Source organism: Pelodiscus sinensis, chromosome 27 (assembly GCF_049634645.1).
Source record: "Pelodiscus sinensis isolate JC-2024 chromosome 27, ASM4963464v1, whole genome shotgun sequence".
In the NCBI taxonomy this organism is placed as follows: Eukaryota; Metazoa; Chordata; order Testudines; family Trionychidae; genus Pelodiscus; species Pelodiscus sinensis.
Genome location: NC_134737.1, coordinates 1,131,016 through 1,148,941, shown reverse-complemented (window position 1 = coordinate 1,148,941; position 17,926 = coordinate 1,131,016). Strand labels below are relative to the sequence as shown.

At 42.0% G+C, this 17,926-nt stretch overlaps 2 protein-coding genes across 7 annotated transcripts in view; one reads left to right on the top strand and one right to left on the bottom strand.

Annotated features, from left to right (window-relative positions):
- Positions 1 to 17,926, top strand: part of LOC102454290 (polymeric immunoglobulin receptor-like) — a 55,532-nt gene that overhangs the window by 8,328 nt on the left and 29,278 nt on the right. The window lies entirely within an intron of this gene.
- The window catches only part of PTPN22 (protein tyrosine phosphatase non-receptor type 22), a 41,376-nt gene that overhangs the window by 15,967 nt on the left and 7,483 nt on the right, over positions 1 to 17,926 (bottom strand). For both annotated transcript variants that reach the window (XM_006118786.4, XM_075910287.1), the window contains exons 2-16: positions 17,205 to 17,313; positions 16,396 to 16,472; positions 15,243 to 15,338; positions 14,046 to 14,084; positions 13,526 to 13,597; positions 13,352 to 13,411; positions 12,157 to 12,299; positions 11,239 to 11,305; positions 9,470 to 9,547; positions 8,748 to 8,840; positions 6,822 to 6,898; positions 5,533 to 6,260; positions 2,987 to 3,067; positions 2,707 to 2,837; positions 558 to 585 (exon numbers count right to left, since the gene is read on the bottom strand). In XM_006118786.4, coding sequence (XP_006118848.2) covers positions 558 to 585; positions 2,707 to 2,837; positions 2,987 to 3,067; positions 5,533 to 6,260; positions 6,822 to 6,898; positions 8,748 to 8,840; positions 9,470 to 9,547; positions 11,239 to 11,305; positions 12,157 to 12,299; positions 13,352 to 13,411; positions 13,526 to 13,597; positions 14,046 to 14,084; positions 15,243 to 15,338; positions 16,396 to 16,472; positions 17,205 to 17,313 — 1,879 coding nt within the window. The remainder of the gene's footprint in view (positions 1 to 557; positions 586 to 2,706; positions 2,838 to 2,986; positions 3,068 to 5,532; positions 6,261 to 6,821; positions 6,899 to 8,747; positions 8,841 to 9,469; positions 9,548 to 11,238; positions 11,306 to 12,156; positions 12,300 to 13,351; positions 13,412 to 13,525; positions 13,598 to 14,045; positions 14,085 to 15,242; positions 15,339 to 16,395; positions 16,473 to 17,204; positions 17,314 to 17,926) is intronic.

Here is a 17,926-nt window from a genome sequence, read left to right as displayed (position 1 = left end):
AACATGCAAGAGTTGTTAGGGATGTAAAATCCCATTTAATTGGTTAACTGGTTAAATGTAATGTTTAACTGGTTAGCTAATTAAAGGGGGAGCTGATTGGGGAGCCATTCTAAGTTGGTTGGGCTGCAGCGGCCCTCCTGCCACGGACAAGGGCTGCTCCAGACAGCCCAAGTAGCCCCCTGCCTGCAATAGGCTCTGCAGGGCTTTAAGGGTGATGCTTCACATCCCTAAGGTGCTACAAATGCCCGTTCAGAAAAGAATGGCAGAGAATGTTCCCAAGGCAAAAAAAGACTGAGAAGAAAATAACTCATTTGCATGATGAGACTGAAAGTAACAGCAGCATTAAAGGCATTGATTAGGAGACTGAAAAACTGCCACTGGCTTGGTTGAGCCACTACCCAGTTATATGTACCACAAAGCTGTTCCTCTGGGCCTGGAGCCTAGTGGCTTTTACAAAGTGCAATTTGGTACAATTACAGTACACTACTGAGTTGAGTATCAAACAGACAGTAAGTATTTCAGTGGACTCGGTGACAGTAAGATAAGATAAATTTTACCTGATTTGGTGCTCCGGACCTTCACACTCTGGAAACAAAGGGAAAACACTTGAAATTCCAAAACCCAACTAAGAATCTTTGTATTTTGAACAGGAAATTATGTTGCAAGCAGTCAAACACACACATACACACACCTCTCATGTGATAGAAGATGAGTACTATATTTATTACATTCTTATTATTAATTGACTTAAGGATGGTAAGCAGCGGGTAATTGACTAATCGAATAGTCAATGCATTTTTGCATTGATTATTCAGTTAGTCAATAGGGCATCTCACAGGCAAAAGCACTGAAGCTCGGGGTCAGCTGGGGACTCCCCCACTGACCCCAGGCTCTGTGCAGCACTGCCACTTTGAAATGTTCGCTCCCCACAGCATTTCAAAGCGGCAGCGCGGCATGGTGCCCTGGGGACTCCTCAGCTGATCCTGGGCTCCAAGCAGCACTGCCACTTTGAAATGCTGTGGATAGCCTAATGCCGGGCTCCCCATGGCATTCAAAGCAGCAACACTGCACAGAGCTGCTGACCTTGAAGTATTCCCCTCTTCTCCCCCCACCCTTGCTGCCTCTATCTGATAGAGGCAGCGGGTGGGAGACCGAGGGGGTGGAAGTGACTAGTCGACTATCCTGTCGACTATCCTATAAGTATTTGCTTATAGGATAGTCGACTCGTCCTTCACATCCCTAAATTGAATCTGTGTTTCAAAGGAAGGATGGTCTTGTGATTAAGGAGTTCAGTTCATGTTTCTTTTGCAGTCTCCATTTGACCTTAGGCAAGTTACTAACTCTGTAGCTCTCTGTTACTCATCTCTAAAATGGGGACAGCAGTATTTTCCCATATTGTAAAAGAGCTGAGGGTAAATTCATTCATGTTCAGGAGACACTCAAGCGTGGTCTACACTTCAAACTTAGGTTGACACTTGGGTGTAAAAAATCCACATGCCCAAGCGTCATAGCTGTGCAGACCTAACCCCTGATGTAGCTTCAACTAGGTTGATGGAAGAATGCTTCCATTGATGTAGCTTCCATTGCATGGAGAGCTGGAATTCTTAAAGTGATGGAAAAACGTCTTTTACCACAGTAGCAACCATGCCTCAGATGCTACTGGAAGGGGACCCCATAAATACAAAGACAAGTGTAAAACTTGAAGCTTGGGTTAAATGTGGTCATTAAATAGCCTAAAGCACTTTGTATAAGAGGGTTAATTAGTAGAGCACTAGTCAAATTTCATCACATTCCACATTCCTAATTCCCCCTGCAGCTTCAGAGATGTTATTCTTGACTTGGCATTTCAGCAATGAGTTAGCGACACCCATGTAGGCACTTCAAAGATATGTGTTAACTCAAGTTACCTAACTGAAGATTAAGTCTTAGTGAAGATTATGAAAATTGGTTGTTTTTACACAGTTAACAGGTGAAAGTAAATCATAGGCTCCCTGGTTGTCTTTACCTTGACTTGTGAACTTGTGAAAACAATGATAGCTTGTGTTATCTATCTCAAGTTATGCATACAGCTTTTTTCCTAGTGAAGATGCACTCTTGCAGTGAACTTTGGAAAGAATGTTGCAGTATAAATGGACATTGTTTTTATTAATAGCGTGGGTAAGTTCATCATTATTTATGCTTGTAATGCAAAAGGGCAATCTCCAAATATTTGTTCATAATTAAGTTTCCTCATTTCCAGATATTCCCTTATTTGCCACTTTACATCTGCTGCATTACAGATTGCTGGATATTTTTAAAAAAATCTATTTATCTTTGCTACATTACTATAGGATCCCTGTTCATTGTTTTCATCCCGTCAGCATGCAAGCTCATGGAACTGAGCATATTTCCCTTTGGACTTTCTTCTCTTCCGTCCCCAGTGAAACTCTGGAATGTAATTTGTCGCTTACAATTGCAGACATTAGTGTGGAGGTTGGTGGCACTTCTGCTTTCTCTTAAACTGCTTTGGCACTTGTACCCTAACAGTCTAGTATGACAGCCTCAATTTAGACCACTACTGAAGACTGAATTCCAAATCTGATATCTTCAGTAGTTTAGGAAAAGTGCATGCCATCCAGACTGGTGTGTTGAAGAAGCAGGGAGCATTACATGGGGGTCTGTATAGCAGTATTGCTGGAGAAGAGTTAAAAACATCACTTTAATTACCTTACTTGTCCTCAGTCTAACTGAGTCATCGAATATCTTTGGCTGAGACACCCCACTCCATTCTAAAGAGGTTCCAATGTTTACATTTCTTGGTTCAGGTTGGTGGTTTAAAGTTGCCAGTGAACATCGACCTGGAAAGATTGAACACAAGAGGATTTTTTTCCACGTCCTGCATAGCCAAAGTAATTCATTATTGAATGCTGTGACTCACATATTGATCAAGTCATCACAACTGTCACCTCACCACTTCCTAAATTAGCACCGGAATATTTGCACTTACCAGTTTCATTGGCCACAATAAAGGATTCTGGGGTTCGCTCAGGCAGAGGAGGAGGAACATCATCATCTGGGCCTGGAGAAACTGCGAATCAAAGACATGGACAGTTATTTGGATTTCTCTGGGCAGCCCTAGCCTTACAACAATACACAGCTAAAAAGAGTACCTACAGAACCTTGCTGCCTTGAGAAATGACTCAAACACATCATTTTGTCCACACTTAACAGTACATATAGGCTGTGTCTAGACTGCATCCCTTTTCCGTAAAAGGGATGCAAATTAGACATATCGCAATTTGCAAATGAAGCGGGGATTTAAATCCCCCCCCCCGCTTCATTAACATAAAAATGGCTGCTCCTTTTTTCAGCTCGGAGCTTTGCCGGAAAAAAGCGCCAGTCTAGACGCAGATCTTTCGGAAAATAAAGCCTTTTCCGAAAGATCCGCATCTAGACTGGTGCTTTTTTCCGGCAAAGCTCTGAACCAGAAAAAAGCGGCAGCCATTTTTATGCTAATGAAGCGGGGGGGATTTAAATCCCCGCTTCATTTGCAATTGTGATATGTCTAATTTGCATCCCTTTTACGGAAAAGGGATGCAGTCTAGACACAGCCATACACTTATTGTTGACAGTCCATCTACTGCCAAGGAAAAATCATCTCCTTTTCCCCAGGCTGTAAGGGATACCCCTATAACAATCCACAGAGTTTGAAAACCAATCCACGTTGAGCCCTGACTTCTGATATCCAACAAGGCACCACAGATTGTGGTCAAAATCTTCTAAAACTCTGATTTAAAAAATCTGAGTATATTCTAATAAGTTTGTCACTTGCTCTAGGTAAATATAAAATTGTGTGCCTGCTGCGACCAGTGTGAGCAGCAGAACTCCCATTATGTTGCAGGATCAGTTCATATGCATATTTAACATGCATAAACTTAAAAGTAACATTGTTACTATTAGTTGGAAGTTGTGTGAGTAGCTTCTGCAACTCTAGTGTAACACCTCTCATCAGGCATTAAGGATCTAAAATGCCACAGAAAGCTGGAGAATTTCTAGTAATGGAGGGATTTCAGAGCACTTTTGACATCTGGGTCATAAAGAGTATGAACAGGGCAAAGATGGTTTTAGTTTTATTTATTTTTTGCTCTCTCTCTAGCAAATCCAAAGTAACTGATAAATATTGCACTGGACATGAAGAGAACAATCTTGTACACAATGAAAATTATGGAGTACATTTTATGTGGATAGAATGTAACTTTTCACACTTAAGTTCAGCAGCCAGGACACCAAAGGTGAAATCCTGGTCTTATTTAGCTCAGACCATGTCTGTACTAAACAGAGGATCGAAACTCTGGAGGTTGATCTTCCGGCATTCAATTTAACAGGTCTGGCAATAACCCACTAACTAGAACACTGAGAGTGCCCCTGTTGACTTTGGAATTCCTTGCAGTTCCAGAAAATCAATACAAAGTACATCGTCTCCAGCTACACAATTCACATAGCTGGAGTCACATATCTTCCATTAATTTTCTCCACCAATATAAACTTGACCTCAGTGGGAATTTTGTCACTAACTACAATAAAGACAGTATTTCCCCCAAGGTTTCCATTTAGGACTTTTTCAGAAAGAATTACTGAATCATTAAATGACTGAGGACAGGGATCTTTAGTAGAGTCACTAAAACCACTTCCTACAGCTCCCTTGAAGTTTTCCATGAAGTAAGCAGAGCCGATCCAAGTACTAACCAAACCCAGCCTTAGTTATCGTATTACATCTACCAAGGTCACAGCAACCTGAGGTGACATGGTATTATAGAATCATAGAATTGGAAAGAACCTTGAGAAGTCATCAAGTCCAATCCTCTGCCCTTATGGCAGGACTAAGCATCATCTAGATCATTCCTGACAGATGTTTCTCTAACTTGCTCTTCAATATCTCCAGCGATGGAGATTCCACAACCCCCCGAGGCAATTTATTCCAGTGTTTGATCACCCTAACAGCAAGTTTTTCCTGATGTCCAACCTAAACCTCCCATGCTGCAATTTAGCCCGTTGTTTCTTGTCTTATCATCAGAGGTTAAGGAGAATAATTTTTCTCCCTTCTCCTTGTAATATCCTTTCAGGTATTGAAAGCTGTTATACTCCCTCTTAGTCTTTTCTTTTCTAGACTAAATATACCCAGTTCTTTCAGTCTTCCCTCATAGGTCGTGTTTTCTAGATCTTTAATCCTTTTGGTTGCTCTTCTGAAGACCTTCTCTAATTTGTCCGCATAGTGCAGAATACTAGACGGATTTTGATGGTCATGCGACCTCAGAGAATGATGGTAATTTCTATAGAAAACTGAGGCATAATGAATAGTTTGATGCCAAGTTCTACTCTCCACAAATGTTAGAAGGAACATCTGAATCCCTTATATAGGTGAGTGGGAAAGCTGGATTCTAAAACAGAACAGGCTATTGGAAATCTGTGTGAATTTCAAAAAGGCATCACACACCAAATGGTAAAACCTCAGAATAAGTGAACTCAGCTGGCAACACTTGCCACACAGCTTACTCTGTGGGGATGTCTGCTTGCCGTCCTGTGAGTGAATATGCTGGGACAGAGGAGTTGACACTGGAGGGGAAACTGTTTCATGCAATTGCGAAAAGCAGTCAGTAAACATCGGGGACCCTGGATCATCTGAAGAGAGTGAAGAAAAGTAAGGGTCTTCTGCCGAGAAACAATATGAGGAAGGATGTGGGCTACTGCTCAGGTGCCGCAGGGGAACATCTATTAGTCTGCTTGAATGGTTCAGTTCAACAGAAGAAAAGCCTGTCTGTTTCTTAACCTCAGAGCCCACAGAATAGCAGGAGCTTGGTAGTTGGGGTCCCAAAGAGGTTACTGCATCCTCTCCATCCAGTTCCGGGGCATCTCTCTGCTGCATTAACTCCAAGGGACTTGATTTGGTTTGTATTAATGGGGCCTTGACACTAGATGCAGCTGTAGATTTCAAGCTCACAGGAAACTCGTCGGAAAAAATTCTGTTCAAGTCTAAGCTGTGATGTTTTTGGAGCGGTTCCCCTGCCAGCAGTGTGTCCCATTTCACAGCAGCAGCTACATTTTTGCTGCTACTGAAGTTCAGGGCCCCAGAAGACAGGGCTTGTCTAACATGAGGAACACTGTGCCAATAGTTGCCATGCATTGTTGAGGTCCTATAGTCTGATGCATCAGCCAGTGGTGACATTTCCCCTTGTACCGTGCAATCAGAATGTGGGTGAAGTTCCTGTTCCTCTTGTGCTGAGCTGCAATAAAGTACAATTATATGAGAGTAGAACGATGTACTGCTCAGAAATCACTATATAAACAGAGCCCCACAGCATTCCAGTCTCCAAGTGCATACAAGAGCAAGTGTCCAAAAGTTCCTGCCATGTATTTAGAGGGAAGATGACCCTGTGCAGTGAGCCTACAGTCTACATATCAACCAGTGAAGTCTTGATTGCAGCCTACTTTGAGAGCTTAAACGATGAATAAGCCTATGCTGACTCATCTGCATGGGTGAATTTTACCAGATAGAAAAATAAATGTTTTCCTAATCAATACAGAAGACACAAATCAAAATCAGTCTTCCTTCTAAAAATATCAAAAAAGAGACCCATAGGAAATGGTCATTTGTACCTGAATCTTTGTAGGCAATTAGCATATCTGTTTCTCCCTAAAAAACGGTCTGTTTTTGTTTCAGTGTTTTGTATGCACTCATTACAGACACAGAATCCAAGTGCTAGAACAACCACATCTCTCGCTGATTACATAATGTTATTTCATAGCACTTGCATTATCTGTGTCTAGATTAGACCTCCTCTTACCAGCTTGGTAGACTCAAAGAGTAAGTTTCTTCTAGTGAGGTCAGAAGTGGCTGGAGCTTTGGATGGTTTGTTCGAATCTGTTGAAAGAGAAGATTAGCACTCATATTGCAACAAGACTGTTGGGGAAGCATGCAAACTATACATGAGGTTTCATTTCACTTTGTTATTCCTGGAGATTGGCTCTGTCAACCTCTAGCTACCACTGATTGTTTGGAAATGAAAATTCAGGATCAGCAGAGACAGACACTGTTTTATTTGAAGATGCGTTATATGTTTTTGAAAGAATCAAACTTTTCCCCAGAAAGTTTGCAGAGTCTGTGCAGCTGGCTTTGCTTCTAGGATCCACATGCTATCTGATTAGTGGAAGTTGGTTTTGCTTTTGACACTGTTGTGCGCCCATACCCTTCTTTTTTAGTTAATTATTTTCAAAGGGCAGCAAGGTCTTTGCAGCCTAGGAGGTTTGGCCAAGAGCTATAAAAACCACATCCGGACTTAAGGGTTTCTCTGCTTTCTATCTCAACCTGGCCTCATATCTGCACCTAACCATGTGACTGTCCACAGCTCAAGTAAAGGAAACTGACTCTCACAATTTGTTCAAAGAAGCCTGGCTGAGAAGCCTCTGCAAATACCAACTTATTACAGCAAACTCGTACATATTTTAAAGGGCTCAATTTGGAAGTTGGGCTTTATTGTGGAGACAGTTTTAGGTCCTTTGCTGAATCTGCCAGATGTTTTCCTTTGTAAACCCTATTGCCACCCTCTTGTTGCTGAAGTTTCTCAGTCTGTATTTAGAAATGAATTTATTTCAGGATGTTTACAGACAGCCAAATATGCCATATTTGAGTTATAACAAAAGAAAGATCAAAATTAAAAAGTGTTTAACTCAAATGAGATGTGACCACACAAATTCAGACTCAGGCTCTTCATCCTCTATAACTAGTGCGTAGGGCTTGAAAAGATTTGGATGAGGAATTTACATGAACATTTTCACTGGACATTTTAGCCTCTCTTCTTCCAGAAGTTAGTTTTAACGGGCATTACCTAGTGCAACTACTCTCTACTTTGTTGGAAGCAGAACCTTGTGTTTTGTTCTCTTACAGTAGATTCTTCTCAGGGAAATTTGGGGCTTCTTTTATATAATTGGATTCTAATCAAAGCTAATGGAGAGGAGAGACACAAGGCCAATCCTGGTCTGACAGCTGCTTCTGCCTGTATGGAATCTCTCAAGAGAATGTTAATACTAGCTTTTGCCTCTATCACATTTGGCCAATGATGCCAACTTGACTGCCAATCTCTCCAGTTAATATTCTGAAACTTTCATCCATGATGCTCAGTGCACATGGACAGCCTTCCTGAACTAATTCATAAGGAAACTACACTCTGCTCTATCTGATCCCTCCTCAAGACCCAATACTACTGGAATGCCTACAAGAAATCAACCCATCGAGATTGACTGTTTGGGGAAGCTAATTCTTTATTCATTCATTATAACAAACAATTACACAAAAAGCAAATAGAGCCCTCCTCTGCATATTGCTATAGTAATAGGAATTTCATAATCAAAGGAAAGGCGAGCTTGTGCTCAAAGCACTTCATTGGAATTCTAGAGATTTGGATTCAGTCTTTGCCATAGACTCCTGTTTGGCTGTAATCTGTAATCTGTAGATGGTTAATGAGTATGAATACAATAATGTGTGTGTGATGTTCTCATACTACAGTTCTGGGGGCCATGCAAGCAACTACACAGACTGGAGCCTGTTCATGCAACCATAATATAACAATTAAATATACAAGAGCAGCAACAGTGTTCCTTTATTGAAAATCATTTTCCAGTTCAGCAGGGCTTGGAGGAGTTTGAATCTGAGCTAATGTATCTCAGACATAAAAGGACAGCTAAAGGAAGTATGTATTGATGGCCAATCTTACCTCTGTGGTAGTAGAGTCTACCTGGTCAGTGAGCACTTCAATCTGTCTTTTAAAGAGTTCAATCACAGCATCATAGACCAACTCGTACTGTTCCTAATAGGAAACAGAACAAAGGAAGTGGGTCTGGCCCACGAAAGCTCATCACCTAATAAACTATCTTGTTAGTCTTTAAAGTGCTACATAGTCCTGTTTTTTGTTTCATCCCCAGTTACAGCATCCCCCGTTACACGCATCCACTTCTCCACTTCAGAACGCATTCAGTTCATCTGAACCACTCAACATATTAGCTCTTACACTGCTGGAAATTCCAGTCTTTATGTTAGGTGAATTCTCAGAAGGGGTTGTAGCTGCTGTTTTCAAATGGTCAAAGTATGAGTGTGTGTTAATATCAACTGAACAAGTATGACTGTGTTGTGTGCTGAGCATCCTCTTCAGTATATCCCAGTTGAAATCTGTTTCACTTTCTGGACAGTAACTTGTTTCAGCCACAAGTACTAAGCTACATCATCATGTACTCATTTGATTTTTCCTAATAAGCTTCCCTTGAGAAAGGGGTCTTTTAAAATACTAAGCCACATGCCTTCTCCATAGAGGGACTTACCCCACAGGGTAATAATACAAGTTTAATTCTTGCAAACCCCAAAGAGAGGTTATGGGTCTGGTTTTATAGCAAGCATTTAGTAGCAGTGGACTGGAAGTATCTTGTAGCTTTCTGAACATACCTTGGTTTGCACTGTTGATGGCCTTTGTGTGCGCATTTCCTGGATCAGACTAAAAATACTGAAGTTCTCTGGAACAATCTTATGAAAGAGAGATCATGAGAATTAGAGATGGATCTGAACTTAAACTACCCCCAAATGGTGGTGCAGTTCAGACCTGGATACAAACTTCAGGCCCATCACTACAAGGAACCTTTACAGCTTGTGATTATTTCCTTGTGAAAAATCATTTCCCTTCTCACATATTCCCTCCCAGCTTCCACTCATTAGGAGGCATTCCCTTCTCTGACAACAGCATGAGACACAAATGCAAGTTCCATGGGTGCAAAGAGAAGCTGCATTTGTGGCAATCTGCTTTGAATTGTGATCTACATGGATTGATTTAGTGTAACAGTGATGAAGAAAATAGTCACATTGAGGATTCTGCATCGAGATAATCATCCAGAAATTACTTCACTTTGAAAGCAATGACATTTTAGAAGCCTAAATTTCTTATACTAAAAGGACAAAGGATCAGGATTGCAGCCAGGCACAGTATTGTAGGCAAAAAGCCAGTTTAACAACTGAAGTCAGAGCAGTGGCAAAACTCTGTGTCCTGCAGTCCAGGTAAAAGGGCAGGAAAGGGAAAAGGCCCTTCATTGGCTCTGTGTCTTAGGTTGTTTTAAAGCAGGAGTCTCAAACTCATGGCTCATAGGCCATTGGTCCTGAGCAGTTCCACAATCCAGCCCGCCTGCTACTGCTGGCATGAGAGTCCCTGTGGCCCCCAGGAGTGTCTATACCCTTTCCCCAAGCCAAGCCCCTCCTCTGCCCCCATCCTGCTTCTTTCGGCCCCTGCTTTGCCCTCTCACCCCCATGGCATCACTTTTCTCAAGCCTCCTTCCCCGAGAGACGTGACCTCAGCAGTTATTGGGAGGTCTTGCACAAGGCAGCAGGGATCAGCGTCCCTGCACTCATGGTGGTGGTGGGAGGAGCCACAGGGAAGCAGAACAATGCCTCTGCTCTGCTCTGCTGCCGTCTCTCGGGCCAGCCTGGTGGCTTTGCTTCACGATTCTGTACACAACTCCACTGGGCCACAGGGGCAGCCAGAAGCTACTCTAGCCCTGCTATGCTCCATGGTGCCAGGGGGATTTCAGACTACCTGGAGAGCATGTGGGGTGGGGGAGCATGCAGGCCAGCAGGCAGGGCTCGGAGAGACCCCCACCTCTTTCTGAGCCCTGCTAGAGATGGGTGCCTACTAGTAGGAATTGAGAACTGGCACTGGCCCTAAGGTAAACGGAGTTTGAGACCCCTGCTCTAAGGCCTCAGGAGCTGTTCATATCAGCATGTGACAAGAACACAAGTCTGGGAGGAACAGTCAACAGCATGGAGGAGGAAGAAGCAAAGTGAAATTAGGACAACATATAACCGGGCATGGAGTTTAATAAACTGCCTTGAAGAGTTGGACCAGCATAGGCTGGAACTCGGGGTGCTGCTGCATGCCCTGGCTTGAAATAGTAAGAACAACCCAAAGACATGCTTTCTGCCTTTAGTACCCTCCACTGGAAAAATTGCTCCAGCACCACTGTGAAACAGAGGGAGTTTATGAGAGAATCAGCATGTGAAATACACCCAAAGGCAGCAAGAGAATCTGCTGTCATTGGGAATATGGTTCAAAAAAGACTGAGCATGACCCAGACACAGGCACTTTGAGGAGTAAAAGAGCCTAGGGTAAAAAGCAAGCACTAGAGGGCATGCAGAAGAAGACAGATCCCAGGCACTTCTGAGACACTTACCCCATCCTTCAGTAGCTTCCAGGTATAGTCAATGGCACAAATAACGCCTGTTCTCCCACAGCCAGCACTGAAATGAAAACTAGAGCCCTGAGGGATTACTGAGATTTGAGGAGGGGCGTTGCTTTCACTTATTCTCGGACATTCTGCTCCCACTTCTGTGGTTTTATTCATAGATCAATATTATTGTTCTGCATCTGATGCAAGACCACATTACCTAAGCCTAGCACTTGTATTTTCCAACCATAATCATGTCATATCATAACAGTTCCTATCCTTGAGCCACCCTGAAATGATACCTTAATAATGCTAGATGCTGACACCAGTACACGGCCTTGTTCATTTCAGCCATGTACTAAATGCAGAACTCTATCACCTTACTCACTCTCAGAGCACTATGCAGAGCATCACTTCCACACAGGATTGCTTCTCTGCAAACAAACGTGGTAGCTCATCTGCCCTTGGCAATAGGCATGTAGATTTGCCAGATCATGGGAGACCATTTGTACATTAAAACCAGTACCCTCCCTGAGTCCACCACACAATGTTGAGTGATTAGCTGCAGAAGGGTGAAAAATCCCATATTGCACTTGAACAAATTCCTTCCATAACCCCTGTGTGATCAGCTGATGCACGGGGACTGATAATATTTTTCTTGGGTTGTAAATGCAAATATATATTCAAAAGTACAGGCAAATTAGCCAGGTGTTTTCTACATCTAGACATCCAGTCTGCTCAGATACAGCCTCTGGTTTTAGAATTTGCTCTCCTCAGAGAGGGGATTTGACCAGAGACTTTAAAAAGTGCCAGAGGCCCTTTAATACCTGCCTAAACAGAATCTCAAAAAGCAGCGAGAAAGAAGCTGTTCCATTCACTTGGGGCCAAATAACAGCATTTACCTTGCTAGTAAAACCCACTTACCTGCAGTGAATACATATGGGGATGTCGTCATCTGCCTGATAGCAGCGCATATCCCAGATAAGCTCAAGGATAGGACTGATGGAGGAAGGTACATCATGATCTGGCCAGTTTTTATAATGGAAATGATAAATAGTGCGAATTATCTGTAAAGGACAAGAAAGAGGAGGAGCTAAGGCAAGCCGTTTTGTTTTACATGAGGAGAAAGCCCCTTATCTCAGATTGCATGTGGGAACAGAGTCTACAAATTGGTGACCATTCCAAGATCAAAAAGGCATGAAAGTCAATATGTTCTACACCCTCACAAGTACCAATTTACACTATAGTTCTGGCACATAAGCCTGTGTGTCACTCTAACTATTCTCTTAGGCCTTCCATTTTATATGGCACTCTATATTGCCTGCTACAGAGTGAACAATGAGGCAAAGCCCTGGTCTGTGTTAGGAAATGAGACTGGTATAGCAACTGGTATGAAAAGCCCACACCCCTTTGTGATCTAGCATAGATCGCATTAGGTTAATAGTAGAATTCTCTCTTTGATTCCACTGCTGGTTCTCAGGGGACTTCCTACGCTGATGGGAGAGCCCCTCTGTGTAAGTACAGTAGAACCTCAAAGCTACAAACACATTGGGAATGGAGGATGTTTGCAACTCTGATCAAAACATTATTCTTTAAAAAATTTACAAGTGAACAATAATCTAATGTAGCTTTGAAACTTTACTGAGCAGAAGAAAAGGGCTGCTTTCCTTTCAAAAAAACACACTATTGTACTGTATTTGCTATTTTTTCTTTGTTTTGACTGCTGCCTGACTGCATACTTCTGGTTCCAAATGAGACATGAGGTTGACTGGTCATTTTGTAACTCTGGTATCCCTAACTCTGAGCTTCTACTGTAGTGTCATCACTGAAGTAGCATAGCTGCTCTGTGCAGCTTTTTAAAGTATAGGCAAGTCCTATGTTTTTTCTTTATCCAGAGAATAATCCACTTGTCTCTCAGCTAAAACAGCTGAAGAAATTAGTATTTGCTCACTTGGCTATTTTTACTGTCTTGTAATCACTATGGAATAAAAAAATAACACCTGTGGAATATTGGCAGCTCTTTCAAAGCTTACCATAGAAACCCCGTATCTCCTGCAATCAACAGTGATACCATTTGATTAGAATAAAGCTCTTTCTGCAAGGCCATTTCCCTACTTACGTTGTTCAGTGTCACCTTTAGAGTCCGAATCACATACTCATTTTTCTTTTCCTCCAATTCCTGCAGAAGCAATACATTAGTCACTTTCTGCAGATATATGACGGTGGTTTCCATAAAGAGTATGAGAGATTGTGGAATATTTTTAAGCAAGATGGAAAAGGCTGATGTACTTACACAAGCGATGGTGAAAGGACCGCATTGTAGTGGGGAGTCACCCACCTCAACCCAGTACCGCTCACACTTTTTCTATTGTAAAAAGCAGGAAGAGTCAATGGTTATTTGTCTGTACACCTGCGAACCATGCCGCCTGCCTTGTCTTCCCCAATGGACAGTTATTTGTTTCCAAAATCATGGTTTTTGCTGCTGAGCTGACTCTGGTCTCCGTCTTCCTTACTCCCAATACATAATTTCTCCAGAGAGACTGCACCATTTTCTGAAATCCAAGCACCTGCTTGGCTGCTGGAGTGAGCCAAGATCATCAGTGTATGGACTACAGAGACCTCTCTGTTGCAGAGACTAATTTCACTCCAATCTCACCAGTTTGGAGATGATTGAACAAAACCATGTGCAGTCTCCAGATACTAACTATTCACTGATTTCTAAATCCGCACAAATTCTTAGTGAAATCCAGTGGAAACGCACATTCTTCCTCCCACTGGTGATACCAAGTCACAGGCTCTGACACATTACTCACCTTCCCCATTTCAAACTCCATACAGGCCATAACCACAATCTGTAAAAATAAAGTATAGAAAAGCCTTAATGTCTCTTAACCAGGGGAGAGAGTCAGATTTTAGATGTAGCAAAATGCAGGACAATGTAGCACTTTAAAGACTAACAAGATGGTTTATTAGATGATGAGCTTTCATGGGCCAGACCCACTTCCTCAGATCAAATAGTGGAAGAAAGTAGTCACAACCATATATACCAAAGGATACAATTAAAAAAAAATGAACAAATATGAAAAGGACAAATCACATTGCAGAACAGAAGGGGGATGCGGGGGGGGGGGGGGAAGGGGGAGAAAGGAAGGTAAGTGTCTGTGAATTGCTGATATTAAAGGTAGGGAGAGTGGGATGTTTGTGAGCTAATGGTATTACAGGTGATAATTGGGGAAACTGTCTTGGTAATGGGTGAGAAAGTTCAATTACCATTATCAAGACAGTTTCCCCAATTATCACCTGTAATACCATTAACTCACAAACATCCCACTCTCCCTACCTTTAATATCAGCAATTCACAGACACTTACCTTCCTTCCTCCCCCTTCCCACCCCCCCGCATCCCCCTTCTGTTCTGCAATGTGATTTGTCCTTTTCATATTTGTTCATTTTTTTTTTAATTGTATCCTTTGGTATATATGGTTGTGACTACTTTCTTCCACTATTTGATCTGAGGAAGTGGGTCTGGCCCACGAAAGCTCATCATCTAATAAACCATCTTGTTAGTCTTTAAAGTGCTACATTGTCCTGCATTTTGCTTCAACTACCCCAGACTAACACGGCTACATTTCTATCAAGATTTTAGATGTGATAGTTAAGTAGCATTTGGGGACATTTATCAGTTGTGAGAAAAAAAATTGGGCCACATAAGGCCTTTTCTCTCTCATGTTTCTTGACTAGCCAAAATTTGGACAGTGTTTACAGCATGGGTGCCAGAGACCTTTCAGTTCCAAAGCTCTCCCATGAAAGACTGTCATGAGACAATACTTGTCCATCATACTGTTTAGGATAAAGACCCTCATGAAAGATACAGTGACCACAGAGCACAAGTCATGAGCCTGGAACAACAAGAACACATGCCCATTGTCCAGCCAGTAACACAAACACATATGGAGTGTATTGCAAAGCTGTAAAAAAATATATAACAGAAAGCACGGATCTGCACCTTACCAGGACTTCATATTCCCAAATCATCCTCCAGAAGTCAAGAACAGTGGTGGAGAGAGGACCCTGGGTTGCTATATAAGCCCTTGGCCCATATACCCCCTAAAATGAAATTCAAATTGCATATGAATATGTCAATTGTATGGGCACTAAGCAGAAAAAGAATCAATGTACAGCTGTACTGCATTTATATGGAAGTACTATTGTACTTTAATGACGAGGACAAGTGTAGTTCCTTCAGCTTTTTGTCTGGTTCTCTGAAAAGCTATGTATTTTAGCCCCTATGGTACCACCAGTTGGACTGACTATAGTCCAGTCAATAGCTAACAAGTAGAATCTACTGTTCTCCTCTGATATTGAGAGATGGGTTTGGAACAAACACCCCTCCTCACTTCCAAAGAGCATCTATTTTAGGGAGGAACTTGGTGATAAATGTTCAAAATACTAATCTGGGTCCATGTTTTACAGTTGAGCATATCTCTACTTGTTAATATCCTGACCAGGCATCATTTGACATGGTCTGTGCTCTGTACAGAACAGTTAGGCAACATTGCTTGGCACAGATGGAAAGAAACATCTTTGTTTCAACCACAGCAAGGGGAAAGGAGTTTACAAATTGAACAAAGCTGTAGGGATGGAGGAATGAGGTACTGACTTGCCCCCATCTCTTGCTGGCCACAGATACCTTGAGTTCTACTGATGTAACTGGGTCTCAGCACTGATGTGGTTGCAGAGCTTCCTGCCTGAACAGTGGTGTTAGCTCGTAGCAGGCAGTGTAGAGTCTCTTTCCATTGAATATATACATATAAATGTAATGGGGACACAGGGCTCTGAGCTTGGTGCTGTAATCTGAAATTGCTCCCTTCCCCGAGATCATGCACTTCTCATATACCAAAGCCTGTCTTTCTGACCATTTTAGGGGCTATTGCTGTGGAGCATTCTCAAAAGCCTTCTTAATTTTCCCCAATTTTATTATCACCTCCACCATTGTAAGCCACTCCGTAGCCAATGTAGAGGGGACAGAGCTCTCCCCGGACTGGTACTTATTTTTTATCAGCCTGTCACTCTCCGCTCATTCCATGCAGCACTGCCATGTGAGCTGCCTTTTCACAGCCCAATGTGATGCACTTGAAAATATGTTCCACAAACCAGGCAATACCTTGATGAAGTTGGCATTTATGTAATGAGAATCTTTATCTGATGTGATGAGAGAGAGCTCCACTCTGCTGTGATCAACTGTGAGGGAGAGAGAAAGGAGTAATTATTATTATTATTATTAATTATTATTATTATTATTGTATCTTGTTAGTGCTTAGAGGCTTCACAATTTGTAGATTTAAGGCCAGAAGGGACCATTATGATCATCTAATCTGACCTTCTGCCCAGTTTAGATAATATAATTTCTTATTGTGATTCCTTCATCGAGTCCTCAGGGCTGTCAAGTACACAGTATGACAGTCTCTGCCCCGAAGAACTTGCATGGAATTTACATGCCCCAAAGAGATCTTTGTCCAAGCCTTGCTTTATATAGTTTCTCTGAAGTTGGGCAGCATTCACCTTACATGAAAGTCTGCTGTGTAACAATTAACTAATAAATAAGAAAAAAATATTTCCCCCCACTGAATAGCCTATACATTCCCACAACTGTGTATACATTAAAATATTAAAAAGTGACATCTGAAATATTAGTCATGGCATTCAAAGCATATTAGGAATTAGTCTGTGAAGGGTCACATGAATATATGCACAGGTATGTCTATCTGACAAGCATAGAAGAGCATATGCCTCTACGTATGCATATCTTGATGCGTGCTGCATAATTTACATTGGTGTATGCAAGCCCATTTCTGCTAGGCTTCCATACTGATGTCTGTATATATGCATGTACTGGGTAGGGGAGAAGGGAGAAGCTAGTATGACAGTAACCAGTAAGAAAGGCTAAATGACAAATTTGCTGTTTCCACTTACATGGTAAAATGTCCTTGTAGCGATTTTTCTTGATGTTTTCTGGACGCTCAGACTCTGCAGTTGGGTATATTCTGTCTGATCTGTATTTTGTCGACTGCATTTTCAGCTTCTGTGGTAAAACAATGGAACAAATTAAAGTGAATGTGTTTTAGACAGCTCAGTGCTAGAGAGCATGTCTGATGGTCCCTAGGGGCCCAGGCTCACCACCACAAACCAAGGTGTCTATCGTTCTTTCTTTCCTCATTAGCCTCTCTCTTGAGGCATTCAGCACAAGCAAAGCAACAGTAGCCACCCAAGAACCATTTTGCAGCCAGGACTTCAGAAGACCAGAAAATCTGAGTGCTGAGCTAAGGATGTTAGAGGCTCTGACACAGGCTTTTGAAGTGTCTCACTATAAAATTATACATTTATATGAAACACAACTTGTCTGCCCTTTAAACAGGTGTAAAACACACAAACCATTTTCAGCATAGATGCCAAATAGACAACAGGCAATAGTGACATTAAGTGATCTCCAATAGATGACAAGCAATTTACTTTTCTCTACACTGCAGCATCTTTGTCAAATACTCTCTGCTTTGCGGTACCGCCGATATTAGAGTATGCTGTGCAACAAGAGGAACTGAAGAAAAGCCAATTGCATGTACTGCTGAATGGGATTCCAGAAAGTCAACACATGGTTCCAAGAGACTTCTAATCAGTTCTCTCCAATAGGATAAGGC